Source organism: Coregonus clupeaformis, chromosome 12 (assembly GCF_020615455.1).
Source record: "Coregonus clupeaformis isolate EN_2021a chromosome 12, ASM2061545v1, whole genome shotgun sequence".
Taxonomy (NCBI): Eukaryota; Metazoa; Chordata; class Actinopteri; order Salmoniformes; family Salmonidae; genus Coregonus; species Coregonus clupeaformis.
Genome location: NC_059203.1, coordinates 46,188,362 through 46,213,035, shown reverse-complemented (window position 1 = coordinate 46,213,035; position 24,674 = coordinate 46,188,362). Strand labels below are relative to the sequence as shown.

The 24,674-nt window shown below is 44.8% G+C and overlaps 1 protein-coding gene across 8 annotated transcripts in view; it reads right to left on the bottom strand.

The window, feature by feature from the left end:
• Window positions 1-24,674, bottom strand: part of LOC121578287 (band 4.1-like protein 1) — a 110,100-nt gene that overhangs the window by 6,899 nt on the left and 78,527 nt on the right. For 4 of the 8 annotated variants that reach the window (XM_045223887.1, XM_045223888.1, XM_041892561.2 and 1 more), the window contains 6 exons: window positions 15,724-15,798; window positions 13,578-15,281; window positions 11,688-11,738; window positions 10,785-11,144; window positions 7,690-7,821; window positions 2,282-2,347 (listed from right to left, as the gene is read on the bottom strand). In XM_045223887.1, coding sequence (XP_045079822.1) covers window positions 2,282-2,347; window positions 7,690-7,821; window positions 10,785-11,144; window positions 11,688-11,738; window positions 13,578-15,281; window positions 15,724-15,798 — 2,388 coding nt within the window. The remainder of the gene's footprint in view (window positions 1-2,281; window positions 2,348-7,689; window positions 7,822-10,784; window positions 11,145-11,687; window positions 11,739-13,577; window positions 15,282-15,723; window positions 15,799-24,674) is intronic. The other 4 variants (XM_045223889.1, XM_045223890.1, XM_041892563.2 and 1 more) reach the window with 4 other exon arrangements.

The window sequence follows — 24,674 nt, the reverse complement described above, 5'->3', positions numbered from 1 at the left end:
TCGATGAAAGACGGAGTTGAAATTGTCTTTCTGCCCATAATTTCATTTAAAGTACTCCAAAGTTTTTTTTCCATCATTCTTTATATCATTGATCTTGGCTTCATAATACAGTTTTATTTTATTTGTATTTTTTTTGTCACATAATTTCTCAACTTGCAGTAAGTCAGCCAGTCAGATGTGCAGCCAGACTTATTAGCCGCTCATTTTGCCCCATCTCTTTCAACCATACAGTTGTTCAATTTCTCATCAATCAATGGAGCCTTAACAGTTCTAACAGTCAGTTTCTTAACAGAAGCAATTTTATAAATTCATCAAGTGCAGCGTCTGGATGCTCCTTATTAATCACATCAGACCAACAAATATTTTTAACATCATCCACATAAGAGTCACAGCAAAATATTTTGTATGATCTCTACACACTATTTTAGGCCGAGCTTTTGGAACTTTGGCTTTCCTGGATATAGCCACTATATTGTAATCACTTCATACAATGGGATAGAGCTTTAGAACAAATTTCTATACATGTGGGTGATCTTATTTCTGAAGTGTTTGTTAACACCCTGGTAGATTGATTAATAACCTGAACCAGATTACAGGCACTGGTTACAGTGAGAAGCTTCTTCTTGAGTGGACAGCTTGATGAAAACCAGTCAATATTCAGGTCCCCAAGAAAGTAGACCTCTCTGTTTACAACACATACACTGTCAAGCATTTCACACATATTATTTAGATACTGACTGTTAGCACCTGGTGCAACCTTGTCCAAATGAAAACCTTTGCCTGCTTTTTAAAGCTATTTCTACTTTTTCTTTGCTTGATCTCCAAAGGGAGGCTATTCCATAGACAAATGCCTGCATAGGAAAACGTGCTCCTCGCAGCACTGTTTACTCTTGGGATTTTACAAGACATAACACTAGCTCTGGTATTGTAACTGTGTTGGTTATAGACCATATCAGTGTGGTTTTTCATATAACCTGGGGCACGATCATTTAAGATGTCAAACATATGATTAAGTTTAAGTTGGTCCACTCTGGACTCCAAAGGCAACAAGCCCACCTCCCGGAACTAGGGGGGACATTCAGCATATACCTGATAACATTACTTTGCATGACCTGCATTCTCTTTTTCAGCTTTCTTGTTAGCCCACTATACCAAGCAGAGCTGGCATAATCAAAATGACACTGAATCAAGGTTGAGACAAGCAGTTTCTTAACTTTGATGTTAAAATATCTAGTGTTACGATATATACATTTCAATTTGTTCGCCATTTTAGAAATAATTTTAGCAGCAATCAGGTCTCCAGAAAGGGATAGATCTAGGGACACACCAAGGTAAGTTACACTTGTCTGCACAGTTTACCTTTATCTTGTCAGCCCTAAGCCATCTACGTTTTGTTCCAAACAAAATCGATTCAGTTTTTCCAAAATTTAGCAACAATTTGTTGTCAATCAACCAATCTCTAACAAAATGCAATTCCGTACTCAGGGTCTCCTCTATGTAAACTGTATCAGATAAGACCTAAACCAATTCACTGCTACATCATTTAGACCCATGCATTTCAGTTTCATCCGGAGAATATCATGGTCCACAGTGTCAAAGGCTTTCTGCAAGTCTAACATGACCATAGCTGTATAGTTCCCCTTCTCAATTTACTGTTTGATGTGGTCAAAAAGGTGGATAAGGCAAGTATCAGTGAAATTATTGATTTCATAAACCTTATTTCTAAGGCTACATATAGGAGTAGGATAGAAAGTAGAATAAAAGTACTAACCCTCACCCTAGAACGATAATACATTATACTTACAGCAGTTAGCATAACCCTAGCCACTTTCCTAACCCTTAACCTTAGCTTCATGTCCCTAGCCATAATCCTAACCTTGGCTCTGCCACCTCCAAAGTCCCAATTTAAACCCTGCACACAATGACAAACACACACAAACACACACACAAACACACACACACACAAACACAAACAAACACAGAGAAACACACACCCACTCACACACACTATGCTGCTGGTTCTAGCTATAGCCCAGCCAAAATACAACTGCATCTTTAACCACTTCTCTCTACATGACAACATACAGTGAATCACAGACACTGCTTCAATTCAACAACAAACAAGAGCATTGTTTCATGGGAACCTTATCACTGCGTCAGCTACAATTAATCAAGAGCTACAGAGTAGGGCTAAATGTCTGGAGTCAGAGTACAGTAACATAGTCAGTCTATTGAGTGAGAGGAGGGGGGTGGAGGATGGTAAGGTGAACTATGTACTTACAGGGGAGCCATTTTCTATACTGGGGAGAGGAACCTCCTTCCTACTGCCAACTCCCTGGTTCTGGTTCTGGGAAAAAGAGAGGAATGAGGAGAGGGAGGAAAGAAAACATCACTTGGATGAAGGGATGAAGTCATCATGTTCATACTTATTAAACTATGGACACACTGCGCTTCTCAGGGAGAAAGCAGTGTGTCCATATGGGAACATGAAGTCCTCAAACCTGATCACCATATAGCATACAGCTACCATGACTGTAGTGAATCAGAAGCAAGGTATTAGGGTGAACTTATAAACCAAGTTATAAGCCAATAGGCAGCCAAGCAGGAGCGTAGCGTAACCATTTGATACAGAAGTATGGTATCAACATGGTAATGTACCAACTAGTGAAGTTCAACCCAACAGATCCTCCTGTAATTATCAATACAGCATGTTTGTTGGCACTGTGATACAAATAGGAGTTTATTGAAATATTAAGTGCCATAGATAACACAAGCCAATTATGTGGTAGCAGTATGACATACTGTAAACATGTAAACCTGCACAGTTTAGAAGGGGGGAGAAGTCTAATTTTAACAAGCCTCGTTTAAAAGGATGCACATGCAAATAATAATATGCCATTTAGCAGACGCTTTTATCCAAAGCGACTTACAGTCATGCGTGCATACATTTTTGTGTATGGGTGGTCCCGGGTATCGAACCCACTACCTTGGCGTTACAAGCGCCGTGCTCTACCAGCTGAGCTATTGTGAGGCAATAACATATTAATGCAGAAAACTAAACAATCTGGCCAGAATCTGGCAAAATATACTCTCTAAACTTGCAGCCCATTATTTGCACATGCAAAACCTGTCATGGCAGATTCGAGCGATTCTCTATACCCTTATCCCCCATGAGCACCATATTTACACCAATCCAGTTCCTTTCATATCCACCAGGGGGAGTGAATTAGTGTGCAGTTCAGGGGGAAGGGTAGAGAATCAGACTGCAGCCAGAGCTTGCGCAGCATAGTCTTCCAGCCTTTCTGCTGTTGTGAAGAGAGGGTCTGACACATACCAGGTCGCCCTCAGGTGGCTGAGCCACGTCAGTGCTGCAGGAGACATTTGTCTCGTTACAGTTGACGTCAGCCTCCATTTGCTGCAGACACACACACACAAACACTACTATATCGTTGCTTACTCCAAATCAAGAGCACCTCTGCCCAAGAGGCTCAACACCCTAGTCATTGCTATTTGTTATCTATTATCTATTAACTATCTACCACACGCAGTGTACAAAACATTAAGAACACCTTCCTAATATTGAGTTGCGCGCAGTAGCGTTGCAGGTCTTGACACAAACCGGTACCCCTGGCACCTACTACCATACCCCTTTCAAAGGCACTTAAATATTTAGTCTTGCCCATTCACCCTCTGAATGGCACACATATACAATCAATGTCTCAATTGTCTCAAGGCTTAAACATCCTTCTTTAACCTGTCTCCACCCCTTCATCTACAGTGATTGAAGTGGATTTAACAAGTGACATCAATAAGGGATCATATCAATCACCTGGTCAGTCTATGTCATGGAATGAGGGCCCCGTGTAGCTCAGTTGGTAGAGCATGGTGTTTGCAACGCCAGGGTTGTGGGTTCGTTTCCCACGGGGGGCCAGTATGAAAAATGTATGCTCTCACTAACTGTAAGTCGCTCTGGATAAGAGCGTCTGCTAAAATGTAAAAAAAAAAAAAAAATGTGTTCCTAATGTTTTGTACACTCAGTGTATTCTAGTCATTCAATTTCTATGCTCAACACATCTACCACTGACTTGAGTTTCCACTTCAAAGACACCCTCTCCAGATCACTGCCACAGCTCATCTTCATCATTAGATGAATGACACACCAGAGGCACTAATTAAATTTTAATCAGGCACCTGTGGGACCGGCACAGCTCCATGCTCTGCCTTTAGAGATTAATGGAACTCCCGCATGCTTTCATAATTCTCTTTAATGTCCTGTCAATACTTTCATCCCTCTATAACAACGTTATTAAAGTCCCAATGCATTCAAAAACATGATTTCCTGTGTTTTATATATATTTCCACACTATGAGGTTGGAATAATACTGTGAAATTGTGAAAATGATGATAATGCCCTTTTAGTTTAAGAGCTGTTTGAAAAGACCACCTGAAATTTCAGCCTGTTTTGGTGGGATGGAGTTGTTGCCTTCCATGGAGTACATTAGTTAATAGACCAATAAGAAGAGAATTCCAACCCTTTCTGCAGATAACAGCTCATTTTTAGTTTTCCCCTCCCCACTCAGACCACTCCCAGACAGTCCTAGCAAAACTCTTGCTTGAGAAATTGCCCTTTGCTAAGGAGCTATTTTAGTTTATTTTGGACCATTTTATTTTAAAACAATCACAGTAAGGTACTTAATTGTTACCCAGAAATGATTTGATATTGAGAATGAACTGCTGCATTGTGGTCGTGAGAGTATGGCAGTCTAATCAAGAGCTGCAGTACAGCAGAGCTATGAACAGAAAAGGTCTCATTTATATTAGGATTATATGCTTCCTCTTTAAATGACTAATTACATTTCCCTCTGTTTACAAAAATATCAAACTAAATTGATTGGGTAAAAATGAACCTATAAATGGTCTTACTATTGTCTTATTCACCAAATGTTTCCATTTCCTGCTTAACATAATTTCAGATACCTTTTGGTCAAACTATAGCGCCACTCTGCTACATTTGTCATTTGATCATCAGTATGCACTAGCAAAGGTAACACTAATTTGCACTGGTACCAAAGTGACTCATATCAACTGTATGCAAGAATTTCCTTTGTGTTGTCTTCGGAATGCTGCATTATCTCACCAACCCCCTCGTCACACCTCTGGGTAGCAGAGGTTCTGTTGTGATGTGGTCCTCTGTAGCTCAGCTGGTAGAGCACGGCGCTTGTAACGCCAAGGTAGTGGGTTCGATCCCCGGGACCACCCATACACAAAAATGTATGCACGCATGTCTGTAAGTCGCTTTGGATAAAAGCGTCTGCTAAATGGCATATTATATTATTATTATTATAACATCCTTTAGGTCTGATATCTGATTGGAAGTTCACTTTTACAGTAACGCTATTGGTCAACAACTCAAATTTTTAATCCAAACTCAGATGTTATAAAGGGGTCTCCGATTCATTGTCTCCTTCTCTTTTGTTCCTGACCTGCGCTGGTGAGATACACTCTCTCTTTCTTTCTTTCTCTCTCCACCTCATAGACTCTTGGGGCATGGCCTTTCAGGCTACAACTTCTCTCCCTCTCTCCTTCTGATCATGCTGAGAATAATGCCTTGTAATGCTTGTTAATGCTTTGTAACTTAAGTGTATGCCTTGTATGTGATTTCAGTCATTTTACAATGTTAATTAAATACACTTGTATTTAAGAATTCCACTCTCAGACCTTTCTTGATTGCCTATTATTGTAACTCAACTGTAGTCTCTTGCATATTGCAAACATATCTATATGGAGTCAGATAAACATTTTAAATAGGCTAATTGCATAGTCTTATAATGTGTCGCTTGTGAGTTATATATACAGTGGCTTGCGAAAGTATTCACTCCCCTTGGCATTTTTCCTATTTTGTTGCCTTACAACCTGGAATTAAAATGGATTTTTGGGGTGTTTGTATCATTTGATTTACACAACATGTCTACCACTTTGAAGATGCTAAATATTTTGTTGTTGTTGAAACAAACAAGAAATAAGACAAAAAAACAGAAAATGTGCGTGTGCATAACTATTCACCCCCCCAAAGTCAATCCTTTGTAGAGCCACCTTTTGCAGCAATTACAGCTGCAAGTCTCTTGGGGTATGTCTCTATAAGCTTGGCACATCTAGCCACTGGGATTTTTGGCCATTCTTCAAGGCAAAACTGCTCCAGCTCCTTCAAGTTGGATGGGTTCCGCTGGTGTACAGCAATCTTTAAGTCATACCACAAATTCTCAATTGGATTGAGGTCTGGGCTTTGACTAGGCCATTCCAAGATATTTAAATGTTTCCCCTTAAACCACTCAAGTGTTGCTTTAGCAGTATGCTTAGGGTCATTGTCCTGCTGGAAGGTGAACCTCCGTCCCAGTCTCAAATCTCTGGAAGACTGAAACAGGTTTCCCTCAAGAATTTCCCTGTATTTAGCGCCATCCATCATTCCTTCAATTCTGACCAGTTTCCCAGTCCCTGCCAATGAAAAACATCCCCACACCATGATGCTGCCCTGTTCTCGGGGTGATGAGAGGTTTTGGGTTTGCGCCAGACATAGCTTTTTCCTTGATGGCCAAAAAGCTCCATTTTAGTATCGTCTGACCAGAGTTCCTTCTTCCATATATTTGGGGAGTCTCCCACATGCCTTTTTGGGGAACACCAAACGTGTTTGCTTATTTTTTTCTTTAAGCAATGAGATACTCCAATCGCCGCTGTGGAGCTTTGCAGCTCCTTTAGGGTTATCTTTGGTCTCTTTGTTGCCTCTCTGATTAATGCCCTCCTTGCCTGGTCCGTGAGTTTTGGTGGGTGGCCCTCTCTTGGCAAGTTTGTTGTGGTGCCATATTCTTTCAATTTTTTTAATAATGGATTTAATGGTGCTCCGTGGGATGTTCAAAGTTTCTGGTATTTTTTTATCATCCAAACCTGATCTGTACTTCTCCACAACTTTGTCCCTGACCTGTTTGGAGAGCTCCTTGGTCTTCATGGTGCTGCTTGCTTGGTGGTGCCCCTTGCTTAGTGGTGTTGCAGACTCTGGGGCCATTCAGAACAGGTGTATATATATATACTGAGATCATGTGACACTTAGATTGCATACAGGTGGACTTTTTTTAACTAATTATGTGACTTCTGAAGGTAATTGGTTGCACCAGATCTTATTTAGGGGCTTCATGGCAAAGGGGGTGAATACAGTATGAAAAATGTATGCACTCACTAACTGTAAGTCGCTCTGGATAATAGCGTCTGCTAAAAGCTGTAAATGTACATATGCACGCACCACTTTTCAGTTATTTATTTAGTATAATTTTTTGAAACAAGTTATTTTTTTCATTTCACTTCACCGATTTTGGACTATTTTGTGTATGTCCATTACATGAAATCCAAATAAAAATCAATTTCAATTACAGGTTGTAATGCAACAAAATAGGAAAAACGCCAAGGGGGATGAATACTTTTGAAAGGCACTGTAATATGCATATATGATAAATATTACCCCACTACACTGATAGCACTGATCTGGTAGTGGATCGTTTTGTGCTTTAGACAACTCCTCAGTTGTGTTTGTTGGCAGAGAACTTGGCTGGAGCACAAACAGATTTGACTACTGTACAAGGCTAAATCATCAAACCCAGAGGGACAGAAGTGAGTCCATAGGCATAGACTGATGTAGTGTACCTGCTCGGACATGTCCATGATGTTGATGCTGGTGACCCCCGACCCATTGGTGTGTGTCTCCATCTTAGTGTCGGCCTCCCTCAGCATCTGGGCAGTGCTAACAGCACTGGGGTCTTTCCTGGCTACTGGGGGCTGCAGCAGGAAGAAACAGACAGGTACACTAAGACTATATAGACTACAGACAGTCTATTCTTCTCTAACATCATCAATATTACCTGACGGTAAACCTACCGTCAACTAATGTCCTAAAATTGAGCCCCGAAGTATGTCGTCTTTATATGTTTATATATTAGAAATCATTTTGGGTTGCTGAATCACTTGAAAGACACATGAAAATCCATCAAATTTGAATCTTATTTATGTGATGTCTGAATACTGAATACTATTATGTAATGTACAGTACCAGTCAAAAGTTTGGGCAAACCTACTCATTCAAGAGTTTTTCTTTATTTTTACTATTTTCTACATTGTAGAATAATAGCGAAGATATCAAAACTATGAAATAGTCTCCCGAGTGGCGCAGTGGTCTAAGGCACTGCATCGCAGTGCTAGCTGTGCCACTAGAGATCCTGGTTCGAATCCAGGCTCTGTCGTAGCTGGCCGTGACCGGGAGACCCATGGGGCGGTGCACAATTGGCCCAGCGTTGTCTAGGGTAGGGGAGGGAATGGCCGGCAGGGGATGTAGCTCAGTTGGTAGAGCATGGCGTTTGCAATGCCAGGGTTGTGGGGTTGATTCCCACGGGGGGCCAGTATAAAAAAAAAATGTGTATTCACTAAACTGTAAGTCGCTCTGGATAAGAGCGTCTGCTAAATGACTAAAATGTAATGTAAATAACACATATGGAATCATGTAGTAACCAAAAAAGTGTTAAGCAAATCAAAATAGATTTTAGATTCTTCAAAGTAGCCACCCTTTGACTTGATGACAACTTTGCACACTCTTGGCATTCTCTCAACCAGGTTCATGAGGAATGCTTTTCCAACAGTCTTGAAGGAGTTCCCAGATATGCTGAGCACTTGTTGGCTGCTTTTCCTTCACTCTGCGATCCAACTCATCCCAAACCATCTCAATTGGGTTGAGGTTGGGTGATTGTGGAGGCCAGGTCATCTGATGCAGCACTCCATCACTCTCCTTCTTGGTCAAATAGCCCTTACACAGCCTGGAGGTGTGTTGGGTCATTGTCTTGTTGAAAAACAAATGATAGTCTCACTAAGCGCAAACCGGTTGGGATGGCGTATCGCTGCAGAATACTGTGGTAGCAATGCTGGTTAAGTGTGCCTTGAATTCTAAATAAATCACTGACAGTGTCACCAGCAAAGCACCCCCACACCATCACATCCCCTCCTCCATGCTTCACGGTGGGAACCACACATGCAGAGATCATCCATTCACCTACTCTGCGTCTCACAAAGACACGGCAGTTGGAACCAAAAATCTCAAATTTGGACTCATCAGACCAAAGGACAGATTTCCACCAGTCTAATGTCCATTGCTAGTGTTTCTTGGCCCAGGCAAGTTTCTTCTTATTATTGGTGTCCTTTAGTAGTGTTTCTTTGCAGCAATTCGACCATGAAGGCCTGATTCACGCAGTCTCCTCTGAGCAGTTGATGTTGAGATGTGTCTGTTACTTGAACTCTGTGAAGCATTTATTTGAGCTGCAATTTCTGAGGCTGGTAACTCTATCGAACTTATCCTCTGCAGCAGAGGTAACTCTGGGTCTTCCTTTCCTGTGGCGGTCCTCATGAGAGCTAGTTTCATCATAGCGCTTGATGGATTTTGTGACTGCACTTGAAGAAACTTTCAAAATTCTTGAAATTTTCCGGATTGACTGACATTCATGTCTTAAAGTAATGATGGACTGTCATTTCTCTTTGCTTATTTGAGCTGTTCTTGCCATAATATGGACTTGGTCTTTTACCAAATAGGGCTATCTTCTGTATACCACCCCTACCTTGTAACAACACAACTGATTGGTGCAAACGCATTAAGAAGGAAAGAAATTCCACAAATTAACTTTTAACAAGGAACACCTGTTAATTGAAATGCATTCCAGGTGACTACCTCATGATGCTGGTTGAGAGAATGCCAAGAATGTGCAAAGCTGTCATCAAGGCAAAGGGTGGCTACTTTGAAGAATCTCAAATATAAAATATATGTGTTATTTCATAGTTTTGATGTCTTCACTATTATTCTACAATGTAGAAAATAGTAAAAATAAAGAAAAACCCTTGAATGAGTAGATGTGTCCAAACTTTTGACTGGTCTTGTACATGCTGTGGCCTTGACATGGTACTGCTTATCCTTAGGTCAACTACAATACAATACTGTTCAAACAGACAATGAAACAATACAAGTATAGTCATACACTACAGTATCAATTGGTGATCATTTCAGACCAAACATTTAGTAAAGCAAGTATGATTGACAATGGAAGGGAAAATACAAGGAAACATTCACATTTCACAATAATCTGAAACAAAGAAAAAAGCAAATGGATAAACCATAGGAAAATAAATAAACAAAAAAATCAAATGATGAAGCAATAATATATTACAATTAATTGTATTACATGTAAACATAAAATTAAAACATCAACAAAAAAAGAACCCAAATGGTAACTGAAAATGTTTCAACAAAAAAGGTGACTGGTGATTTCATTAAAGGGATACTTCAGAATTTTGGCAATGAATTTATCTACTTCCCCAGAGTCAGATGAACTCATGGATACCATTTTTATGTCTCTGCATCTAGTATGAAGGAAGTTAGAGGTAGTTTCGCGAACCAACGCTAACTAGCGTAAGCGCAATGACTGGAAATCGATGGTATCTACTAGCATGCTAGCAGTTACCATAGACTTCCAGTCATTTCACTAACGCTAGTTAACAACTTCCCTCAAACTGCATGCATAAATAAAAATGGCATCCACGAGTCCATCGGACTCTGGGGAAGTAGATAAAGGGCTTCATTGACAAAATAATCAATTATCCCTTTAAGGGCAGGCATTCCTAGCAGGGCAGATTCGTTCTCAGAAGCAGGAAGGAGGAGATGGGGAGTGGCAAGGATCAGGGATGGGGTACATTATCTCTATGTCTACCTCATGGCGCACACGTTCCTCAGGGGGCATCTCCTCTACAGGGGACATGTCATGGGAGCCCATGAGATGGGCCGAATAGAACCTGGAGGTCTCCTCAAAGTCATCCCGGCCCACTTCGGGCAGCCGCTCCCTCTCCCCCAGCTCAGACAGGCCCTTGGAGAACTCCTCCACGCCCGTGTGGAGGTCCATGACGACGGTGAAGTCCACCTCGGCCTCCAGGCTGGACGTGGAGCTGACCGTCATGCTGGAGCACTTCCTCTCGATACCCAGGTGGGTCTCCTTCATGAAGACCACCGTGTCACGCTCGTGGTCTTCCTCCGAGGTGGAGCCCGGCCGAGGCCTCCTCTCCCAATGTTCCCTCTGGGTGAGAGAGGGGTTACAGAAAGATGGCCGCCACAACAGAATCACAACATAAGGCCAGTCTGGCGGCAGCTCAGGGCAGGGAGTGACCATGAGAGAGGGGATGTTGGTTATGATGATGATGATGATGATGAGATGACAGTGGATGAATGATCCTCTAGAAGGGAATATGTCCTGGCCTGGAGGTATGTATAAGTATTCATGTAGGATCTTTCCTCGAGGCCCTGATACATATTATACATGCCTATATTATCATAAAAACCGATCATAAAAATCTTCTCCAGGCATGCAATTTGCTACATCATATATATGGAGAAGAGAGGAGATACAGTCTTACACAGAGGAAATTACTTTCAACGTAGTGGAAGGTAAACACCTGTGCCATAGTCAGGGTTCAGCCTCTATGTATGCTGCCCATATGACAGAGTTACCCATGGGTGACAGTGAGGGAGAAAATGGGGAGCGAGGGACTAAACTACCACAAGAGAGAACATAAATGGGAAAATGGTGAGGCATGTGGTTAAATTCTAAATGTAAAGTGACCTTGGCATCATCTACTGTATCTTCATAAATGGCAAGAGTGGAGAGAGGCTCCTGCAGAGGGAAAGCAGGGGAAGAAGGAGAGCAGCCAGAGGTTAGTCCAAGCTGGAGAGACATCAGTAGACTACTAGACATCAGTAGAGAGACTGGGTCTCTACTAACCGTCCATTAGAACGACAGAACAGCACGTTTCTAACATAGTAGGGCAGTTCCCCCTTCCATCTATTTGTGAGTACAAAAAACAAGTAAGCTTACCACCAGCTTGGACAAGAGAAATGAACCCACCATGTAAAGCCAGTTGTCCTACTTGGAATTAGTATAAACTAGTGTCGTACAGAATGTACTATGGACAGGTTGTAAGATTTGATAGTATAGAGCAGCCGTAGCAGCATGGCAACAGTCAATCATTGGCCAACGACAGAATCATAGAATGCAAACCACGCAGACTGAATTTCAAGGGGCTCAAATGTTCAAATGGCCAAAGAATAATGTTTGGTTTCAATGACATCAAAGGCAGTTTTGGATGTCAAAATAAGCAGGCTTTTATAACATGCTTGGAAGCCCATTCTGTTTTTGCACACCCAGTATACAGAACCACTGGTGCTCTCACATGCTGTTTGTCAGTTTTTGGGTGAGGCAGCTTACAAAGTGATCTCACACCTCGTTCCATGCCTGATCGTGCCAATGTGTCCTGGGCCTAGAATCAGATGAATGATTTAAGCTGTTAGATCCCAGGCCTGATTTCAAATGATTTTCATTCCACTGCCAAATATGTGTAAGCTCCTAATGACACCAACTGTGAAATGAAAGTGGTGACTCTCTTTCTGAAAGCTAGTCTGTCTGTGTAGCTACAGTACAGCAGCCTGGGTATTGCTGCTGGACGGCATGTTGCCTGCCCTTCTTTTTCACAGTCTGGGTGGGTTCTTTGCTTTACAAGAATGCATATAGCATCCAATGTATGATCCTTGTAAAGCATTTGATCTGGTTTATAAATAATCATTACCCAATAAGGTACCGTTAGCTACATTTAGCTTAATGTTCCTGTTATTCATTTTCATGTTAATGAAGTTGTCAAATCACAATAAACTATTTACATGACATTATGCAAACTACTGAGCGGGTATCATTTGTCATTTTCTTTAAAAAGTGTCTTTGAGGTCAGGAGATTAATGGCCGAGATGTGACTGATGAGCATACTGTACAGTATATGTAGCATAGAGTGCCTTTATGGGTGATAATGACATGTTTCTCTCATTTTCTCATACAGTTCCTGTCACAGTCAATTGAGCTGTAAAACATGTATGAAACCATGTCTGAAGTCCATGCCTTCCTCCACATTTCAGCTTGGAAACAGCATGGAGAAGTGTAAAAAACCTCAGAGCCATGGCAATATGCAAGAGCCTTTGTTTCCTTGCAACCCTCTGCGAAAAATACTTGCTAGAGGGTTAGTTGGAAGGAAAATCAAGGTTCAAATGTGAATAGAGGGGGAATAGAAGCCAAGAGCCAAAGCATGAAAAGTTGTGTTTGTCTTTTTGACAATCTCTACCACAGCCCTGTAGTGAGTTCTACAGATTTGCAAGCAGTTGTGTTTCAGGTTTGTTGTGAAGCATAATGGTGAAGGGAGGCAAGGAGGAGTAGGGGGGCTAAATGGGGTGGATCCAAACTCATAGCAGACAAAATGCATTGATGGCTGCATCAGCCAATGAGACGCAGCCAAAACCAGTGTGTCATAAGTTACACTCCACCCCCTTCTTCATATACAGGCATGTATAAGTTACATGTATATTCAAGTCACTGAAAACAGGAAAATAAGAAAATGGGATTGTGCGGGTCAGTCTGAAGCTCATGCAATGCTTTTTGCTTCCAAATGACTGAATGCAGATGTCAAGTTACCGAGTGTCTCTTCTTGGCTGCATCCAGGCCTGGCTCCCTGCTAGCATTGCGGTTGATGTTCCGGAGTATGAGTCCAGACTCTCTGGCCTTCCGTGTTTTCATTGGAGGGGCAGGAGGAGCTGTTCTGGGAAGCGCTGAAGCTGGAGCTGAGGTCTTAAAGCTGAGAAGCTGATGACTCTCTATGGCTTCTCTAGCCACCTGAAAGGGTTCGTCACAGGCTGTGCTGCTCTGTTCCTGGACCAGCTCTTCAGTTTTAGCCTCGACTCTCGCCAAGCCTTCCAGACCCCAGAAGCTGCCCTGTACCTGTGGGGCTTCTCTGTGTGTCATGGACGGGGAGTGAGTCTGTCTTGCTGGACTAGCATTGGTTGAGATTAATGACGTAGGCAGGGTGAATGTTGGATGAAAGGTGGGTCCGTCGTTCCGGTTGATGTCTGAGGGTCCCTCTGACGAACCCCCTGACCATCTGTACTCTCTTCTAAAAACTCCACTCAGCTCAGACTCAGTTTCCGGACTCCCTTTGTCCTGCTCATCTTTGCATGCTAAGCTCTTTGACCTTTCAGGTTTGAGAGGAACGATCCTGGTGATTTCTGACTGACTGCTGCCTGATAATCTTTGAAAAGACCTTCTCTGACCCCTGAGCTCTGACATGAGACCTTCCATTTCCTCCCCCCCAGAGTTCCTGACTTTTCTCTCATGGGTCTTGACCACCCTCAGTTTGACCTCTGCTATGTGTTCTCTATTGTCAGTCATGCTCCTCTCTCTAAGATCAAACTCTTTAACCTGTTCTGCAAAACTATCCCATTCTTTCTTCCCAGGACCGTTGACAGAACCCAGCACTTCATCTGCTGGCTGGACTTCATCAGTGATGAAGCTCTTAGCCTGGTCCTTTCCATCACACCATGCAGGGTCATCCACAGCACTTCCATGAGTCTCCTCACCTTCTCCCATTGATGTAATGTAGTCCTTCTTGTTATCTTCATACACAGCAGCAGACACCCCTTTCTCCTTCCATTTTGCCTCTGGTGATCTCTCCTCATCTTTCATCACTGCATTCGTCACCCAACACTGGTCATCTGGCTCCTCTCTTGTTGTACTGTCTTGAGGGATATCTATTAGTCCCGCCTTTGTCTTCTCTGTAGGACTATCCTCCCAGTCCGAGCCCTCGTTGTCTTCTTCGCCGTTTGAGCCATCACCCTCTTTCTCATAGATGAATTCTGTCGACATTCCCAGGTTTAAACTATTAGGTCTCTTCTTTTTTCTGTGTCTGTTGGGTTGATGATCCTTCTTAGAGTCTCTGAATGGGACTGGGGCTGGGATTGGGGATTGGGTTGAGAATGGGTCTGGGACTGGGACTATGTCATTCTTTGCATCAGAAGATTCGGTGGTTTCAGCTAATTCCACCATGAACCGGCTGTTGCTAGTCAGCCGCGGTTCAGAACATTCATCATGGGCTTCCCTTGTGGCTTTCGGCGAGGGAAAGTTATCAATATCTGTTCTCATTTCTGGCCAATCCTCCCCTGTAGCCTCGATATTAATCATCTTGGCTCCTTCTACCTCTTTTTCCAGTTCTTCTTTTCTTTCGCAAGAAAAATCAGGGACTAATGGGGGAGACGAGGTGGAAGCTTTGTTCTGTTCCTCGGCCTTCCAGTCATGGTTCTGTTGATAAGTGTCTTGTTTCTCAATCAATACCCACTCCTCAGAGCCCTACATGTTGATATAGATTAAACACAGTTAGAGGTGCCAACTGAATTGTAACATAGATTAACAGCTACAGTACATACATTTGTTTTTATAGCCCAAATAGAACCTCTAAAGTCCTCCGTGTAGATGGTAGGTGCATGCTCATAGACTGTAATCTGCTAATAATTTCTGCTTCAATTGCTGCAATCATACATCGAAATGTTACATTTACATCAAAATGTATATGTTGGTTATTGCATTTCTTAAAGATTTTCTCAGACACAATGACTGCAGCAGGTCAGATTAAAACAATATGCAAGGGATATCAGCTCTAGCTGAGTGTGCAGTGTGTATATAAAATGGTACCAGACCACAATTTCATTACAGATAAATGGCCAACTACAGTACAGTCAGTATGTTATGAGGTAGAAGTTAGAAGAGAGAGGAAGAGGAAGTGAAGAGCAACCTCTGGAGAAGTCACCAAAGTCTTCTGGAAGAAGCCCTCTACAGAGAGGCTGTTTACTTGGTTCTTGCCCCCCACCTTATGGGGGGCAGAGCATTACCCACCAGGAGAGGTGTGGGGGGAGAGAAAGGGAGGAGAACAGCTATTAGATGAGCCCCAACTGTATGGTCCTTTGTCACAGCATACTATCCAACTTTTAGTAATTTCATGCAAAAGGGGAAAATGAAAGAGAAGGGTAGAAAGGAGGAAGAAATATTGATTCAATGGGCAAGGGAGACCTAGCTGAAATCTATGAGCCAATCAAGATTAATCTTGAATCAAATGACGAGAGTATTGCAAAAAAGCAACATGGGCCTAGTTAAATTCAACATGCACATTGCGGCTGCCAAATCCACATATCCAGTTGAGGAGGTATTTGCAATGCAAAAATAACATTTGCGACTACATCAAAGGATTTATGATTTCCTCTGAATCTCTCTGAGTTGGACTCCTCCAGGATAGAGAGATTTCTCAGGCCACACTTTGTCATTATTCAATCAGGACAATAGCATCGCTCCCTCAGATCTATGTAGGTACATGACAGATGTAGTTTTCATGCCCTCGAGGATGTCTGATGATAATCTCTATGGCTATAATCCGATTGTTCTCAGAGAGCAGAAGAAAAAGTTGTCAGTAGACTATATAAATACCCGGAAACAGACTGCATTGACAGAGCTACACTGGAGAGTATTATCTTATTACTGTATCTTAACAGTATAATCACAATGTGAAAGTGATCAAAGCGGCAGGGGCTTTTGTGTTCTTACACAAAGGGAAGCTTTTTAACTGTCAGGCAATCAAGGTGGGTAGACGCTCGAGATGGTTGTTCCTCTAGGGCTTCATATTCAGTAAATCTCCAGATTTTGCATATTCAGTAAATCTCCAGATTTTGCACATCTTCTCTTCAAGTTATTGCAGAATCACTTTTCTACCATCTATAAAATAAATATGGGATATTGCTACAAACAAACGAAGATCTGTTTCGGATCGAAACGTTGTCAATAAAACGGTGAATTGGGGGCTTCAACAATGTGCGGGCCTTCTAGTTCTTTACTAGTATTCTTTGTTAGCCCAGCACCTATGTTATGTTTCACTCCAATATATTGGTATCACTCCGCGGCAGAGGGATACATCCGAGGTGAAAATGTACATCCTCACCTCGGATGTATCCTTCCGCCGCGGAGTGATACCAATATATTGGAGTGATCCATATACAGTTGAAGTCGGAAGTTTACATACACTTAGGTTGGAGTCATTAAAACTTGTTTTTCAACCACTCCACACATTTCTTGTTAACAAACTATAGTTTTGGCAAGTCGGTTAGGACATCTACTTTGTGCATGACACAAGTAATTTTTCCAACAATTGTTTACAGACAGATTATTTCACTTATAATTCACTGTATCACAATTCCAGTGGGTCAGAAGTTTACATACACGTTACATGCAAATCAATCCCAGAACAACAGCAAAGGACCTTGTGAAGATGCTGGAGGAAACAGGTACAAAAGTATCTATATCCACAGTAAAACAAGTCCTATATCGACATAACTTGAAAGGCAGCAAGGAAGAAGCCACTGCTCCAAAACCGCCATAAAAAAGCCAGACTATGGTTTGCAACTGCACATGGGGACAAAGATCGTACTTTTTGGAGAAATGTCCTCTGGTCTGAAGAAACAAAAATAGAACTGTTTGGCCATAATGACCATCGTTATGTTTGGAGGAAAAAGGGAGTTCTTGCAAGCCGAAGAACACCATCCCAACCGTGAAGCACGGGGGTGGCAGCATCATGCTGTGGGGGTGCTTTGCTGCAGGAGGGACCAGTGCACTTCACAAAATAGATGGCATCATGAGGAAGGAAAATTATGTGGATATATTGAAGCAACATCTCAAGACATCAGTCAGGAAGTTGAAGCTTGGTCCCAAATGGGTCTTCCAAATGGACAATGACCCCAAGCATTCTTCCAAAGTTGTGGGAAAATGGCTTAAGGACAACAAAGTCAAGGTATTGGAGTGGCCATCACAAAGCCCTGACCTCAATCCTATAGAGAATTTGTGGGCAGAACTGAAAAAGCGTGTGCGAGCAAGGAGGCCTACAAACCTGACTCAGTTACACCAGCTCTGTCTGGAGGAATGGGCCAAAATTCACCCAACTTATTGTGGGAAGCTTGTGGAAGGCTACCCGAAACGTTTGACCCAAGTTAAACAATTTAAAGGCAATGTTACCAAATACTAATTGAGTGTATGTAAACTTCTGACCCACTGGGAATGTGATGAAAGAAATAAAAGCTGAAATAAATCATTCTCTCTACTATTATTCTGACATTTCACATTCTTAAAATAAAGTGGTGATCCCAACTGACCTAAGATAGGGAATTTTTACTAGGATTAAATGTCAGGAATTGTGAAAAACGTATTTAAATGTATTTGGCTAAGGTGCATGTTGTCAAGAGGTGAGGTGTATGTGGGGTGGAAGTCAGGCGCAGGACACCGAGGCTCAGTCCAACAGAGTTTACTCAAATAATCCAACAAGGAAACGGTAAACAAACTGCCTCGAAAAACACAGAGGCGAGCATTACGCACAATGCGTAAAACACTAAAACAGAAAACAAGAAACGAAACACGCAGCACTACGACAGGCGAACAACAACACACAATCCTACTAAGCAAACAGACAGAACTTATAGGACAGGTGATCAATAAACAATTGGACACAGGTGTGACAGACAGACAAAAGCAATCACACACAGAACAAAGATCGGTGGCAGCTAGTACTCCGGGGACGGCGACCGCCGACGCCTGCTCGTACAAGGAGGAGGAGCAGCCTCGGCAGAATCCGTGACAGTACCCCCTTGACGCGCGGCTCCAGCCGTGCACCGACCCCGGCCTCGGGGACGGCCAGGAGGACGCGGACCCGGGCGCGTGGGATGCCCACGGTGGAACTCAGTCAGGAGGGATGGATCGAGGATGTCCCTCCTGGGCACCCAGGACCGTTCCTCCGGACCGTACCCCTCCCACTCCACGAGATACTGGAGACCACTCCTCCGGCGCCTCGAGTCCAATATAGTCCGGACCCTGTACGCCGGTGCCCCCTCGATGTCCAAAGGGGGTGGAGGGGTCTCTCCTATCTCCTCCTCTTGGAGTGGACCAGCTACCACCGGCCTGAGAAGAGACACATGGAACGAGGGGTTAATATTTCTGTACTCAATAGGCAGTTGTAATCTGTAACACACCTCGTTCAATCTTCTCAGGACTTTGAAGGGCCCCACAAACCGCCGACCCAGCTTCCGGCAGGGCAGGCGGAGGGGCAGGTTTCGAGTCGAGAGCCAGACTCGATCTCCCGGTGCGTACACCGGCCCCTCACTGCGGTGGCGATCGGCGCTCGCCTTCTGTTGACGGATGGCACGCTGCAGATGGACATGGGCAGCGTCCCCACGTCTCTTCTGAGCGCCGAATCCACTCGTCCACCGCAGGGGCCTCGGTCTGGCTCTCGTGCCACGGTGCCAGGACCGGCTGATACCCTAAAATACACTGGAAAGGTGTTAATCCGGTGGAGGAGTGGCGGAGAGAGTTCCGGGCCATCTCTGCCCAGGGGATATACCTCGACCACTCCTCCGGCCGGTCCCGGCAATAGGACCTCAAAAACCTACCCACATCCTGGTTAACACGTTCAACCTGCCCATTGCTCTCTGGGTGGTACCCCGAGGTAAGGCTAACCGAGACCCCCAGGCGTTCCATAAAAGCCCCCCAGACTCTGGAGGTGAACTGGGGACCTCGGTCGGACACAATATCCTCGGGGACCCCATAGTGCCGGAACACGTGGGTAAAGAGGGCCTCGGCGGTCTGTAGGGCAGTAGGGAGACCCGGCAGTGGGAGGAGACGACAGGCCTTAGAAAACCGATCCACAACGACCAAAATGGTAGTATTACCCTGGGAAGGGGGTAGATCGGTCACAAAATCTACAGATAGGTGGGACCATGGTCGTTGTGGAACGGGCAGAGGATGTAACTTACCCCTGGGCAAATGTCTAGGTGCCTTACACTGGGCACACACCGAGCAGGAGGAGACATAAACCCTCACATCCCTGGCTAACGTTGGCCACCAGTATTTCACGCTAAGGCAGTGCACCGTCCCACCAATACCAGGATGTCCAGAGGAGGGTGATGTATGAGCCCACGAAATAAGCCGATCACGAACCTCGAGCGGAACGTACGTCCGCCCCACAGGACACTCGGGGAGTAGGGTCGGTACGCAGCGCCCGCTCGATTTCGCATCGACCTCCCATACTACCGGAGCCACCAGACAAGACTTCGGCAGTATGGAAGTAGGCTCAATGGACCTCTCCTCCGTGTCATACTGTCGGGACAGTGCGTCTGCCTTACCGTTCTGGGACCCAGGGATGTATGTGATCTTAAACACAAACCGGGTTAGGAACATGTTCCACCTAGCCTGACGAGGGTTCAATCTCCTAGCTGCCCGGATGTACTCCAGGTTGCGGTGATCAGTCAGAATGAGAAAAGGGTGTTGAGCCCCCTCAAGCCAATGCCTCCACACCTTTAGGGCCTGGACTACAGCTAACAGCTCCCTGTCCCCAACGTCATAATTGCGCTCCGCCGAGCTGAGCTTCTTGGAGTAGAACGCACAGGGGCGGAGCTTAGGTGGCGTGCCGGACCGTTGTGACAGGACTGCCCCTATACCGGTCTCGGATGCGTCCACCTCTACTTGGAAAGGCAAAGAGGGATCCGGATGTGCCAGCACCGGGGCGAAGCGAACAGGTTCTTCAGCTTGACAAATGCCCTGTCCGCCTCAGCTGACCACCGCAAGCGCACCGGACCCCCCTTTAGCAGGGACGTAATGGGAACTGCAACCTGTCCAAAACCCCCGGATAAACCTCCGGTAGTAATTAGCAAAACCCAAGAACCGCTGCACCTCTTTTACGGTGGTTGGAGTTTGCCAATTACGCACAGCTGATACCCGATCTACCTCTATCTCCACGCCAGACGCGGACAACCGATAACCCAAAAAGGAGACGGACTCCTGGAAGAACAGGCATTTCTCTGCCTTGACATACAAGTCATGCTCCAACAGTCGTCTCAATACTCGGGCGCACCTGGGCTACATGCTCGGCTCGTGTAGAAGAATACACTAGAATGTCGTCAATGTACACCACTACACCCTGCCCATGCATGTCCCGGAAAATCTCATCAACAAAGGATTGGAAGACTGAAGGAGCATTCATTAACCCATACGGCATGACGAGATACTCGTAATGACCCGAGGTGGTGCTAAATGCTGTTTTCCATTCATCCCCCCTTAATGCGCACCAAATTGTACCGCGCTCCTGAGATCCAACTTTGTGAAGAAACGCGCTCGGCGTAATGACTCCGTCATCGTCGCAATCAGTGGAAGTGGGTAACTGTATTTTACTGTGATCTGATTGAGACTACGGTAATCAATACACGGGCGCAATCCCCCGTCCTTCTTCTTCACAAAGAAGAAACTCGAGAAACCGGAGAAGTAGAGGGCCGTATGTATCCCTGTGCCAAGGACTCGGCTATGTAAGTCTCCATAGCCGCAGTCTCCTCTTGAGACAGGGGATACACACGACTCCTGGGAAAAGCTGCTCCGGTCTGGAGATTTATCGCACAGTCCACCTGTCTATGAGGAGGTAGCCGTGCTGCTCTCGATTTGCTAAACGCTAGTGCTAAATCCTCATACTCGGGGGAATGCGCAGTGCGGGCACTTGGTTCGGACTCTCTACCGAGGTCGCCCCTATGGAAACACCTAGACATCTCCCTACACACTGGGCAGACCACTCCATAAGAGCCCTCTGTTGCCACGCTATGGTAGGATCGTGGGTGCTTAACCAGGGAAGCCCCAACACCACTGGGTACGCAGGAGAGTCAATCAGATAGAACTGAATGATTTCCTCATGACCCCCCCTGCGTAGTCATCGTCAGCGGTGCCGTGACATCCCTGATTAGACCCGACCCCAACGGCCGGCTGTCTAACGCATGGACAGGGAATGGAACTTCTACCGGCCGAAGGGGAATTCCTAACCTAGCACAAAATGCCCGATCAATAAAGTTCCCAGCTGCGCCTGAATCTACTAGCGCCTTATGCTGGGAATGAGGTGCCACCTGTGGAAAACGCACAGGAATGCTCATGTGACCAACAGAGAGCTCTGGGTAAGTGGGGCGCCTACTCACCTGAAATGACTCCCCAGTGCGTGACCTGTTGTCCCCTCTCTCAGAAGACCCTCCCCAGCACCTGGCCGCGGTGTGTCCTCCACGGCCACAGTTGGTGCAGGGATTGGCCCTCCTCGGGTTCTCCCTCCTCCTCTCTCTAGCGCCAGCACCCCCGAGCTCCATAGGAATTGGCTCAGAGGTGCTGGAGGATGGAATGGACGACCCCCACTCGGGGACGTCCGCGGGCGGCCAGCAGGGTGTCAAGCCTGATGGAGATGTCCACCAGCTGGTCGAAGCATAGGTTGGTGTCCCTGCAGGCCAGCTCACGACGAACGTCCTCTCGCAGGCTACACCGATACTGGTCGATGAGGGCCCTCTCATTCCATCCCGCATCCGCAGCTAACGTCCGGAACTCCAGTGCGAACTCCTGTGCGCTCCTCTTCTCCTGTCGGAGGTAGAACAGACGCTCCCCCGCCGCCTTCCCTTCAGGTGGGTGATCGAAGACTGCCCGGAAGCGGCGGGAGAACTCAGCGTAGGTGATGGTAGCTGCGTCTATTCTCCTCCATTCGGCGTTGGCCCATTCCAACGCCTTACCGGATAGACAGGAGATGAGGGCGGCGACGCTCTCGTATCCCGAGGGCACTGGGTGTATAGTAGCCAGGTATAGTTCTATCTGCAGGAGGAAACCCTGACACCCGGCTGCAGAACCGTCATATGCCCTCGGGAGCGAGAGCCGAATGCCACTGGGTTCCGGTGCTGAGAGAGGAGGACTGGTCGTTGGTGATGGGATCGTGGGTGATGGCGTGGGCACTTCCCTCGTCACCAAGCGACTCATCTTGTTGGACACCTCGTCAAGGGCGGCCTCAAGTTGCTGGAACAAGATGTCTTGATAGCGTAACGGCTCCTCCAGCAACCTGGGTGCCGCTACTGCTCCTGCTGACTCCATGATGGTGTGTTGTTCTGTCAAGTGGTGAGGTGTATGTGGGGTGGAAGTCAGGCGCAGGACACCGAGGCTCAGTCCAACAGAGTTTACTCAAATAATCCAACAAGGAAACGGTAAACAAACTGCCTCGAAAAACACAGAGGCGAGCATTACGCACAATGCGTAAAACACTAAAACAGAAAACAAGAAACGAAACACGCAGCACTACGACAGGCGAACAACAACACACAATCCTACTAAGCAAACAGACAGAACTTATAGGACAGGTGATCAATAAACAATTGGACACAGGTGTGACAGACAGACAAAAGCAATCACACACAGAACAAAGATCGGTGGCAGCTAGTACTCCGGGGACGGCGACCGCCGACGCCTGCTCGTACAAGGAGGAGGAGCAGCCTCGGCAGAATCCGTGACACATGTAAACTTTCGACTTCAACTGTAGCTCACATAACCGTGGTTACAAACGTAACTTTCTTTTATAAGGATGTGCGTATGACCACAAACCTTTCTATATTGCTACAAACACCCACCTCTAATGATAAATGCAGGACATGATTTCCATTATTAATTTTTTATTCAATGTGTTCTTATGGTCTAGACTGAACAAAAATATAAACGCAACATGTAAAGTGTTGGTCCCATGTTTCATGAGCTGAAATAAAAGATCCCAGAAATGTTCCATATGCACAAAAAGCTTATTTCTCTCAAATTTTGTGCACAAATTTGTTTACATCCCTGTTAGTGAGCATTTCTCCTTTGCCAAGATAATCCATCCACCTAACAGGTGTGGCATATCAAGAAGCTGATTAACAGCGTGATCATTACACATGTGAACCTTGTGCTGGGGACAATAAAAGGCCACACAACACAGATTCCTCAAGTTTTGAGGGAGCGTGCAATTGGCATGCTGACTGCAGGAATGCCCACCAGAGCTGTTACCAGAGAATTGAATGTTCATTTCTCTACTATAAGGCATCTCCAACGTCGTTTTAGAGAATTTGGCAGTACGTCCAACCGGCCTCACAACCGGAGACCAAGTGTAGCCACGCCAGCCCAGGACCTCCACATCCGGCTTCTTTTGTGGGGAAAAACTCATTTTCATGGGCCTGGCTCCCAACTGGGTGGGCCTATGCTCTCCCAGGCCCACCCATGGCTGAGCCTCTGCCCAGTCATGTGAAATCCATAGATTAGGGCCTAATTTATTTATTTCAATTGACTGATTTCCTTATATGAACTGTAACTCAGTAAAATTGTTGAAATTGTTGCATGTTGCGTATATATTTTTGTTCAGTATATTTTAGCAGTACCATCACACTATCCAAGAGATTGGGTCTGAGTCTGCAGCAATATCTATCTACAATAAATAACCACTTACAATAACTTCAATAAATATTATTGTCCTCAAAAGTAATGGTCAGAAATACAGTTATTGGTTTCATATCAGACTGCAGATCTTCAGGTTTACATTATTCCAAAAGCACACAAACACAATGTCACAGTACTGTCTGTTTCCTTATGAATAATGGAAAAAAACATGTTCTCCTGTGTTGACCTCCAAGCATACTTGGTTCTAGGGGAGTCAACTGTAAGAGGTGCTACGAAACTTACTGCAAGACTGGAATTTCAATGCTGTCTGTCATACACAGCCTCACTGTCAGATGTTAGGGCAGCTTAAACAGAAGTATTAAAGATGCACTATGCAGAAATCGCTCCAATTTCCTGGTGCAAAAATTCTAATAGTTCACCAAATTTCAGTTTATGTGACAAAACAAGCAAGCATAG